The sequence below is a fragment of the Cajanus cajan genome, chromosome 2 (genome assembly GCF_000230855.2).
Source record: "Cajanus cajan strain Asha chromosome 2, NIPB_CcT2T_4, whole genome shotgun sequence".
Classification (NCBI taxonomy): Eukaryota; Viridiplantae; Streptophyta; class Magnoliopsida; order Fabales; family Fabaceae; genus Cajanus; species Cajanus cajan.
The window spans coordinates 41,936,482-41,948,029 of record NC_138518.1 but is presented as its reverse complement, the minus strand read 5'-3'; the positions used below and the strand labels follow the sequence as shown (position 1 = coordinate 41,948,029).

At 28.4% G+C, this 11,548-nt stretch overlaps 1 protein-coding gene and 1 long non-coding RNA gene across 5 annotated transcripts; both read right to left on the bottom strand.

The window, feature by feature from the left end:
* Window positions 1-3,046: 3,046 nt before the first annotated feature.
* Window positions 3,047-4,324, bottom strand: LOC145954258 (uncharacterized). The gene is made up of 2 exons (XR_014431431.1): window positions 3,939-4,324; window positions 3,047-3,847 (listed from the first exon to the last, which is right to left on the bottom strand). It is a non-coding gene; the product is annotated as an uncharacterized LOC145954258 (long non-coding RNA).
* Window positions 4,325-4,529: 205 nt separating this feature from the next.
* On the bottom strand, window positions 4,530-11,548 carry LOC145954257 (disease resistance-like protein DSC1). Of its 4 annotated transcripts, none has more exons than XM_083068165.1 (3): window positions 10,918-11,548; window positions 6,811-6,923; window positions 4,530-5,714 (listed from the first exon to the last, which is right to left on the bottom strand). In XM_083068165.1, exons 1-3 carry the CDS (start codon window positions 11,086-11,088, stop codon window positions 5,504-5,506), a joined length of 495 nt encoding a protein of 164 aa, XP_082924291.1. In that variant the 5' UTR covers window positions 11,089-11,548; the 3' UTR covers window positions 4,530-5,503. The 4 variants fall into 4 exon arrangements, 1 of the variants encoding a protein (XP_082924291.1); XR_014431430.1 differs by lacking the exon at window positions 4,530-5,714 and adding an exon at window positions 6,161-6,644 and having other exon boundaries at window positions 10,918-10,982; XR_014431428.1 differs by lacking the exons at window positions 4,530-5,714; window positions 10,918-11,548 and adding an exon at window positions 7,616-8,941 and having other exon boundaries at window positions 6,651-7,513.

The window sequence follows — 11,548 nt, the reverse complement described above, 5'->3', positions numbered from 1 at the left end:
AAAAAAATAATTATATATATTATGTTTGTTAAATATATGAGGCAAAACTCATGTGACGTAGATATTTGGTATGTCTTGTGGAGGTATTATATTTAAGGTTTGATCCTTATTTTTAAGTGCAATTATCATATTTTTGTAAGCATAGCCTCCTCATTATACAACACAATCCAATCAATTTTGATTGATTTTGTTTCGATTGGATTTATCAAAGAAGTTTGTGATCCAAACCAATAAACAACAGTTTGGTATGGTTTAATTAATTTTCTTAAAAAAAATAATAAATATTTATTTTAAAAAAAGGAATATATTATTTTATCCTAAAATTTAAATAAAACCTATTATTAAAAGAGTGTAAATAACATTTAAAAATAAATAAAAAAATAATATAGAAAATATGAAATTAAAGCATTTAAACATAGTTGAACATTTGAAGTTAAAGTATTCAAATATTTAAAATTAAGGTAGTCTCTTAAACATAAAATAATTTTCCAAGTTACAATTACCATCAAAGAACTCTTCATCCATTTTTTTCTTAACTTGAATGTCAATATGCAAATAACATATTAAGAAAAAATAATTGTATGGTAACTTGAAAGAGAGTGTATGATAACTATTAAAATAATAATATTATAAAATATATTAATATTATCATTAAATAATAATATCATCAAAGAACTACCATAAATGTAGTATTAATTGCTAGAGTTAGGGGTGTTCAAATTGTTAAATTAACTAAACTAGAGGAAAACTAAACTAAACTAAAATAAATAGTTTATCAAACTAAATTGAACTAAAATAAATATTGACTAAACTAAACTAAACTATTATTTATTTTAGTGCACTATATTTCTAGGAGTTTGAACTAAACTATAATATCAACTAAATTAAACTATTATTAACTAAAAACTAAATTGAATTACATTAAAAAAAACAAATTTAAACTCAAAAATTTTTAATTGAGCTACCAAATCATTGATATTAATCATGAATTAACACTACTATAATTTTTTTTATTACATGTGATTTTTCCTGCAAATTTTTCATAAAAATTTGCAGGAAACTGTGAAAAATTTGTAGGAAACGTTGTTCCTACAAATTTTTTTGCGAAATTTTATCTATAGGTAATAACTTCGTGGATAATATGTTTTTGCGAATTTTAAAATTTGTAAGAAATTTTCCACCAAATTTTCTTGCAAAAAAAATCGTAGGAAAGTTTCCTGCAAAAAAAAATCGCAGAAAAGTTTCCTGCAAAAAAATTCGCAAGAAAGTTTCTTGCAAATTTTTTTGCAAGAAATTCTGCAAGAATATTTTTTATGAAAAAAATTAAAGAAATTACTAATGATCACAATGAATTCATCCGAAGCATTTGTTTTCACGCCCCAACATGTGATATATAATCTTTTAAATTCTAAGATTGTAGATTATAAGCCTAACACTCAACCATACAAATCAACTTGTAAAGTAAGCGTTGCCCCAACTTATATATTCTTTAATTGTTTTATTTTCAATTGATGTGAGACTTGAAGTTTTTTTAAAATATTAAATTATAAATTCAAATATTTTTTTGATTTTTCTTGCATATTAAAATTGACAGAAAAATTCGCAAGAAAAGTTACCTGCAAAATTTTTCTATCATTTAGTAAACATTACCTGCAAATTTATTTTTTCAAGAAAATTTGCAAGAAACAAAATAAAATTCTTACAATATTTTCTGTAAATTTTGACCATGGAAAAAATTTTCTATGATCATTAAAATTGTAGCAAAATTTACAAAAATTTCTTGTAGATTATTTTTCATAAAAGGATTTATTGGAAAAATATGTAAATTATTTTTCACAAATAAATTCGTAAAAAAAAAATTGTGAAATTATTATTGCAAAACAATTCGCAAAAAAATTCTACAAATATTATTTTGCAGAAAAATTCACAGGAAAATGACACTTTTCTAGTAGTGTAAATTTAAAATAGTTTGAAATGTAAAACAAGTATAACATTGATAGAAGTCCACATGATAAATCTTTCATTCATATTTTTTGAAAATCAATCAAATCTTATTAATTTTCAATCAATTTACTGATCTTATTAATTATTAAATAAAAAGTTTAAAAATAATATCTAAATATTACATGTAAATATTTTTTTAAGTTAATACGTTCTTTAAAAAAATAGTATGACTTTTAAAAAATATTATAAAAATATATATCGTTACTTTTATAATATTATAAACTCAATTAATTAATATTATAATTTTTTATTAAAATAATAATATTTTTTAGCATCAAAAATAAAATTATTTAGATAATAAATAGATAAGTCTGTACATAATATATATATATATATATATATATATATATAATATATTTTTTTTAATTTTTATAATATTTATATTAAAAATATTGAAAGAGTAATAATTATGAAAGGTATATAAATTTTTATTCAATTAATAAAAAAAATTCTTTTAATCCTATAAATTAATTATTTACTTAGAATTATAGTGCACTAAACTACTTTTTATTATAGTTTAGTCTTTAATAGTCTAGTTTAGTTTAGTTTTTTATAGTCTAGTTTAGTTTAGTTTTTACAATAGTTTAGTTTAATATAGTTTTTTGAACACCCCTAGCTAAAGTGTTAGTATAGTATAATAATATTGCACTTAAATGTTACTAGTAAAATCATATTATAAAATAATATTAAGATGTTAAATATAATAAAATAATAATAATAATAATAATAATAATAATAATAATAATTTTAATTATTTTAATTTTTGAATCATCACAATTATAAAATACAAATCCTTAATCCAAGCCAACACAAGTTGGATTTAATTGATTTGGATCTTATTTGATCCAATCAAGAAAATCACTCAACCAATTTAAATAGTTTGATTCATATCATCTGTAATATTATATTGTCTGAACCGAGAAACATTTCTAACACATTAGTGTTTGATATCAGTCATCTTATTGATAAGAGGGGGGAAAAGATTTTCCTATTTTGAATCATAAATCCATTACCATTATAGTTTTATATCACTCATCCACCGTAAAATAACCAATCTCTTTTTATTTGTAAATGTGAAATAGACCACCAATCCAAGTATTGCTTTGACTTTTCTACCATACTAGAGCTCATTTCCCACCAATATTCTTTGTAAGTATTTCAAAAGAAAACATGCTCAACGTTGGAGTACAACATAATGTCATTGCAATATGTAAGGTATAAATTTTCTAGAATCAAGAGTATTTTCAACATATATCTACTATATTTTGAAGGTATAATTTAATTTAAGAAAAGAGTTAAAAATAAGGAGCCTACAAAGAAGAAGTGAAGTATGTGAAGTTTCACACCGATGAAGTAATCCCATGAAGAATTTGTTCCCACTCCAATTTATTATCATTGTTAGAGCCTTTAACCCTAATCGATTCATGTCGTGACTCATTCTCACATATTTGAGTGATGGATTCCAATCCATTTTCATTATTAGAGCCTCCAACTCCAACTCTAATTGCATCTCCATTTTCAGTAGGCTGTGACTCATTATTATTGATTTGAGAAATGGATTCCAATTCATTTTCAGCATTAGATGCTCCAACTCCAATTTCTATGCTTGAGGCATACACCGGGAAGACTCCACTCTCTTTTATTCTCTCTTGACCATAATCTTTATCACTATCCCGGTCATAGAAATGAAATTCAAATTTAAATGGTATGTCATTGGAAAGATCTTCTGGTTTAAAATAAAATGTGATCAGAAGTTAGATTTTTGGGGACTGAGTAAAAGTCGTAGAAGACCTTTTCGTCATCTTGATAGATTGAAGACGTAACATGACCACCGTATGACCCCCTGTAAAGAACGAGGGAACAAATGAAACCACACAAGTTAGACGGTGAGAGGTAAGGAATAGTTATTGAAGTCCCTACTTTTTGAAACTCACACTTGTCGGTCACATGGCCTCTTGAGAACATGGAACATGTTTCGTAGTCAAAACTCTGTGAGTGACTCAACATGTGTTGTAATGCTATCCGTTAACGTTGAGTGAAATCTGTCCCTAGAAAAGTGCAATTAATGGCTCTCACATATGTCACGGATGGTGGAAGCTGTGGCAGAGACACGAGTTTCCTACAGTCATCTAACCAAAGGTATTTAAGGGATGGTGGAAGCTGTGGCAGAGACAAGAGTTCCCTTAAATAACTTAAATGAAGCACTCTTAGTGATGATGGAAGCTGTGGCAGAGATTGTTTGAGACTGTTAGATGAAGATCACTAAGTTTCCTATTATTCCAAATTGATGACGGTAATGTACTTATAGTGGTTTTACGTAAGTTCAAACAAACCATTTCCTTTGATGTAATTGAGAATTCCTTGAGAGTGAACAATCATAGGCGACAAGTATACGAAGAGATTTTGAATGAACTTTAAGGATTTCAATCTTTGAACATCGAAATAATCCCATAATTTTTAGGTTAGGGAGAGACACGATGGATGGATGGAGCTCAAACAAACTTATACAATGAGTAAGAGAAATATGTTCAAGTTTTCTTGCCATAGATAAGTCTGGGATCTCGATCAGCTCTGGCAAGTCATGTAAGCGAATAGTCTTTAAATTCGAAAGATCCTATAACAAGAAAGATGCATCATAATGTTAAGAAAAATTTTAAATTAATAATCATGAGCCTTAACTAAAAGAGAAACATAACTAGTTACCATATATTCAAGGCTCACTTGTACCTTCAAAAACACATAAAAAAATGTAGCAAGTATAGCCACATTCCTACCTGAACGCCATCCCAAAGCCTTTTAACCTTGCTCAAAGAAATGTGAAGCTCAAAGAAACCACAAGCTTCTAGTAGACTTGTTACCAAATCCCTTCTTTCTCCTTTTAGTAAGCATGCAATGTCTAAAAAGATGTTCTTTTGAGAACGATCTAATCCATCATAACTCAATTTTAAAATGTTATGAATTGGCATATTTGGAATCTTTTGGAGCTTCTCAATTCAATTTCCTATACCTCTTCACTTCTTCGGCGAAGACTTGCACCCAGAACTTTTAATGCTAAAGGAATACCTTTGCAATAGGAAACTACACTTCTTGAAAGATCTTCATATCCATGTTTAGTTTGTTTTTCTCCAAAAACAATCAAACATAAAAGTTGAAGAGATTGATCAGAACTCAATTCCTTGACGTTATATACTTCATCAACTAGACTAAAAATTTGTTTATCTCTAGTTGTAACAATGACTCTACTTCCTGGCCCCAAAAAATCATAATCTTCAATTAGATATTCTAATTGTTGCAAGGTGACCACATCATCCAACACAATGAAAACATTTTTATGTTTAAGCTTACGCCACACAAAATTTGGATCAAAACAATGATTTTTAATCTTTAACAACTTGGCGAAAAGTTTGTTACGTAAAGCTTCAAGTCCATTATGACTACTTGAATTTTCCCTTACATTTTCTAGGAAACAACAAACTTCAAACCAAGGAGACAATCTTGCTTAAAAAGTAGTAGCTAGGGTGGTCTTTCCTATGCCACCCATACCCCATATTCCAATGGTTATAACTTCAATTGACCCAATTTTTAGTACTGATTCAATTTCTTCACAACTGTCCTCAATTCCTACCAGACCTTTAAGTTGGTTTCGGTAACTAGGAGTCAATTTTTGCAAAACGTCTCCAACAATTTCCTTAAGGAGTTCTGATTCAGTCCTAGCATACGAAAAAAGGAACAATGAAATAAATGTTGTGTTATGAGCCTAACAAGTACAATAGAAAACAAAAGGAATTATACAAATGATTATACATAATCATAGATCAATATGTTAGTATAATAGAGAAAAAGATGTGATTGAGGAATAAAAATCCAATGACTTAGAGAAGATAAACAATATCTATGTTTTTTCTACACAATCAACTTAAACTACCATGGAAGTTGTTATTATACATTCGCATGCTCTCATGCATATAACGGATATAAAAGTTTCCAAATACATACAAACAATATATGGATAGTACATAAAAAAAAATTTATAAAAGAGTCGGTTAATGAAGATATCAATATTTAAATTTATTTTTAGGTTATTGAAGAGAAAATATTGGAAATATTTTTCAATAGTGAACTTCATAGTAGATGTGTAAATTACAATAAATTATCATTGTTTATATGTTCACTATGTACAATATACTATGGGAATATTGGATTCTCCTTTATATTTTGCAAAGACTTGCTCATAGCTTCCAGTTTGCTTCCTCACATGGGATGGATCTATATTGTAAAATACAGGTATCACCATTTGTCCTTGCTTTTTCCTACATTCTAAAATCTTGCTGAGTTCTTCCAAACACCACTTTGAGGAAGCATAGTTTGGTGAGAGGATGACAATAGATACAAGAGAATTTTCTATGGCTTGGATGAGTGCCGGTGAGATTTCATCTCCCTTTCTAAGCTCATAGTCTATAAAGGTTTCAACTTCCTTTTACTTCAAAGCTTCATGAAGATGGCTTGTGAAGTTCATGCGGGTGTCCTCACCACGAAAGCTTAGAAAAACTTCATATTTTTTTTGAAGAAACCATAGAAGAAGAGTTAGAGGAAGAAGCAACATCACTGATGATTTGCAGCTCAACCATTATGATCTGCACCTGTAATGAGTTTAACACTACACTTGAAGAAATATAATAAAAGGATTTTATGTTTTACTATCTTCTTGACACTTCTCCTTAATATTTTTTTTGTTGGGATTTATAAATCTGTCTAATATGAGATCAAGCACTTCAAACTTCAAAGATCATAATCTTGCTCACTTACAAAAGAACAATTAGACAAACGTTTGCCAAATTGCTAGTGTGACTTTGTGGTGTTTTGCGATCCTTGGAGATTTCTTTAGCCTTGATCACCGACTTGCTTTTGACTTTGAAATGCTGATAGTCCATTTGAACAGACCAAAAGATAAGTAAACAACTATATATAAAAAAAGCCTAGTAACATGAATAATGAATCAAAACATCATATTACCCTATAGCAGTGCAAATCGAAACTTAAGTCCTAAACATAAATTATTATATCCAACATTTATTGAAAATTATGCAGTATGTTCAAGGCACTGCAGCTGTTCAAAGGATAGATTGTTTAGAAAATATCTCAGCTTTAAAGACAAACCGGTGTTGATTAAAAGAGCTTAATTAATATGATATTGCCAATTGAATATTTGATGTTACAACTTTTATAGGTCAAAAATCAGATATTAAACCAACATATCAATTAAAATTGACAAATCTAATAACTCAAACTCTGAAAGTAGGCCTCCCTTAGATTAAAAGAGAAATTATTAGAAGCTGATAACAAAAGCATGTTTGACATTAGTACAAAAAATATAAATGAATGTCTATAAGCACTTCAATTCAATGAAAAATTCACGGTCTTACCAAATAAATTCTATAAAAGAAAACAGAAATCAAGTTATTTTCCTAGTCACAGAACCCCTCGTGTTTTTAACTCCATAATCTTTCAGCTAAAACATGAGAAGACAATGAGAAATCAAATTAGTCATTCTATTTCATCTTCTATTATTTCTAACTTTGGTTAAATATGTAAATGGAGAGAATGAACTTACTGCAGACCGATCCAACTTCTTGCAAACAGAGAAGAATACACAGACTCTTTACACCAACACGACAGCTTCTCGGGTCAGCAGAGAAGATACAGACAACAATTGTACAGTGTATATAGATATTCGCTTCATGTCATGTATATTTATTTATAATGTTTCAAAAGGATGAAAGAATAATTAAACCAAAGATGTAAATATACAGTAATGTCGTGAATGTTTATGAGAAATTTGTTGTGTTTCGAGTTTGGCGGTGTATTCTAGTGAAGCGCCACATCCTATAATACATGAGCAACACGTCACATTTGGGATTATGGGTTTAGGATTTAACACAATAATCACTCTCATTTTATGGTGGGGTTCGCCCTTCATCTTTTGGACTTATCGGTCACTTTTTATTTAAAAATCCCTTGCGAACGCATCTGGAAGGGTAGAACCACAAAGAATCTTTCTATTACTTTATTTGTGATTAATTTGGCTGTTTAAGTTGCTTAATTCACATCTTATGCATAATTAAGGATTAAAATTCAATTCTCTCTTTACACATACAGACTGTATTGCTGGTACTATTTTATCTTATAGGGATTGATATAATGAAATGAGTTATACTCTTGACTCAACTAAAAATAATTGTCTAGAATTATTTAAATAAATAAGTTTTTCTCTTGTATTCAATGCTTAGATTTTGCTGATTAGGGTCGATCTCAGGTTATCTTTAATGTTGTGTTTGTTTTCGTAGAAATAACTGTAAAATAGTGTGGACTGTAGAGAGAAAAGAAAAAAATCAGTAGAACTATTTCTATTCATTTGTTTAATACAAAATTCATTAGATGGGAAATTAATCGAGGTAAATCCCACTTCTATAGATTTCTTTGCAAAATCAAGTGAAAATTTGAAAGAGGTTAACTTTTTAATTTTTTTTATTGAAATATAATTCATTTCATTTGAACAGAGTACTTCATTGTTCAGTTGTATTTGAATGCATGAGGTATTTTATTCGAATACAAAATTGAGAGTATTTGAATATGATATCCATTTATTGGAATGGCCATTAAAACAATGCAGTAGAGTAGAAGGCGTGGGTTACACTTTTTCTTTTACTATGTCAACAAAACAATTCAGTGAAACTGAAAGCTCCTACCACCCGATAGGAACGTGCCTCTTTATATACTATCCTTCATGATGCCAACTATTCGAATATGTTAATCATTTATTTGCATCAAAATATTGTTCATTCAAATAAATATATTTTTTTTATTTGAATAAACAATTATTTTAGCATACATTTATTTGTTGTATTTAAATAGTATGTATATCATTCCACTCCAAAAATGTGTGATTTGTGATGCTTATTTTTGTGATTTCTGACAGGTAAAAATTACAAAGCACATTTCCAGCGTTATTAATAATTGTTATTTGCTTGATTCAAACCGTTTTAAACAGTCGCAATATATAACTTTGTTTTTCACATTTTCCGGCGGTTTTCAACAACCAAAAAATGTATCCCTGTTTGTCTGCAATTTTCGACGGCCAAAAGATGCATTTTTTTTACTTAATAATCATCAAGCCGAAAGAAATAGCAGTCAAAGCACTCACATCAAGTGGAACCTTAGTATCATTCAGTATAGCTTTCCATAAGCAAGAGTAAATTAAAATCTTTACATTTGCAAATAGGAAGTAACCGATCTTATTTATTTCACGACACTTCACTTTTCAACGTGTTTTGTCCTTACTGCACATTTTCTGGAGAACTTCCCAGAAGGTCACCCATCCTTATATTACTCCAAGTTAAGCACGCTTAATTGTGGAATTCTGATAAGATAAGCTACCGAAAAGAAAATGCATGTTGTTAGTATAAGTAGTACAAATTAATTCATTTAAGTCATCCTCAACTATATAATCTCATACTTATACTATTTTTGGATCTTTCTCATTTTAGTGTGTCTAGACCGCGATAAAAATATAAAAATTATATATAATTATATTACCAATAATAACAATTACATTATATTTAATTAATTTTATTTATATATATATATATATATATATATATACTTACTTGTATAATTAACAATCTACTTATTTCTACTTAAAATTAATATTATGATACAATTTAAATTATTTATTATAAACTTAAAAGTTTAAATAATAATTTATATATTTTAAAATGATAAGGGTTATAATAACACCAGTGTAACTTTTACTAAGTATTACATTGCTCAATAACTTTATATTAAATGTGAATCTTGTAAATCCAACCAGTAGATTGAAAGTTCATATCACTTTATATGTTTATATCAAATTTTGTTAATATTGAACAACAACTTGAAAGTAATCAAAGTGTTCATATTTTGGTATATTTTAAAATGTAATATCAAATTATATTGAATTAATATAAAATTTTGTATATATGAGTTAAGAGTAAAAAAATTTCGATCTAACGGTTGAGTTTATAAAATTCACATTTAAAAATATAAATTTATTGAGCAGTGCAATACTTATTAAAAGTTACACCAGTGTTATTATAACCCTTCTCTTTTAAAATATTATTTTTATAAATTAAATTTTAATATTTTAAATAAATTATTAATTAACTTAATATATTTATTCATCTTAAATTATGACTAATGGAGACGCATGCGAGGAAGAATGACTAAGGGAGAGCGTGATATTTTTTAAATAGTTACAATATTTTTAAGATCGATTAAGTTTTAACCGATCTTAAAACCATTTTTAAGATTGGTTACAAAGAACCGATTTTAAAAGTTGTGTCAGACATACCTTTTAAGATCGGTCATAGAAGAACCGATCTTAAAAGTGTTCACATTATTTACAAAATTGTCACCGCGTCACTTTTAAGATCGGTCACATTTTAACCGATCTTAAAACTCTGATTTTAAAACTAATTTTTGCACTAGTGAATACTTAAATAATAGTACCAAACTTTCAATAATAAAAATATCAAAATGTCATAAAAATAATTCAAATGACAAATACATACAACTAAACATAATTTTAATTAATGTCATAATAATTTAAAAAATTCAATACACAACTTAATATTAAAATCATAATATTTAAAAATATTAATTAGTAAAGTCCGCGGACTAGCCCGCGAGCCCATGGATTAAATCCGCCAAGTCCGCGGACTTCACGGGCCAGGCTCAAAAATTAAACATAGTCATATGGATTTGAAAAAAACAGGTCCGTTATCTGCAAAATTCGCGGGCTTACGGACCGGTCCGCGGTCTCGGGTCCATCTACCCACCCCTATCAACAATATTTCAAAAAATAGAGAAACAGCTCACCTGCTCATTCTGGGAACCAGCATATGCAATTCCCAAACCCATAATTGCACCAATCCTGATTGAAGTGTCTTTTCTATGTGTACAGTCACCTAGAAGTGCCAATGCCTGAAAAGTGGACAAATAACATCTAATATAGAAACAAAAGCTACACCATACTCTCATATCAAGCATAGGGGAAGGCAACAGAAACTCACAGGACCACAGTCATTCTTGATACCACAATTGACAATTCTAACTCCCAATAATGCACCAGCATTGACATGATTATCATTACTATGAAAGTATTTGTTAATTTGAGCAAGTCCCGAGTCAACATCCCAGAGTAAAATCATACCCTGTTATGATACATAACTATTGCAAATGAAATTATATAGTCCGCACCACAGATAAGAAAAACTCGTTCAACAGTCTTCCCATCTTCCTTATTTTTGAAAAAGCCAATTTCCAGAAGAACCACTGCATGAAGAATTTGATGAAACGGTCATTAATTTATCCTGCAAAACAATAATGGGAAGCGAGGGAAGTAAAAGATTGAAAAGAACAAAAGAGATCATTAACCTAAAATCACTACAATTACAACATACAAAATCGTGACATATGAAATACATTGTACCCATGGTTTTAATTAATT

Excerpts from the sequence above, each read along its gene's own strand:
- LOC145954257 (XM_083068165.1), bottom strand. The coding sequence starts at position 11,088 with ATGCTTGATATGAGAGTATGGTGTAGCTTTTGTTTCTATATTAGATGT. Across the intron at positions 6,924-10,917 it reads CTGGTTCCCAGAATGAGCAG|CATTTCAAAGTCAAAAGCAA; the intron begins GTGAGCTGTTTC and ends ATGGACTATCAG. Across the intron at positions 5,715-6,810 it reads GTTTGTCTAATTGTTCTTTT|GACTGAATCAGAACTCCTTA; the intron begins GTAAGTGAGCAA and ends TTCGTATGCTAG.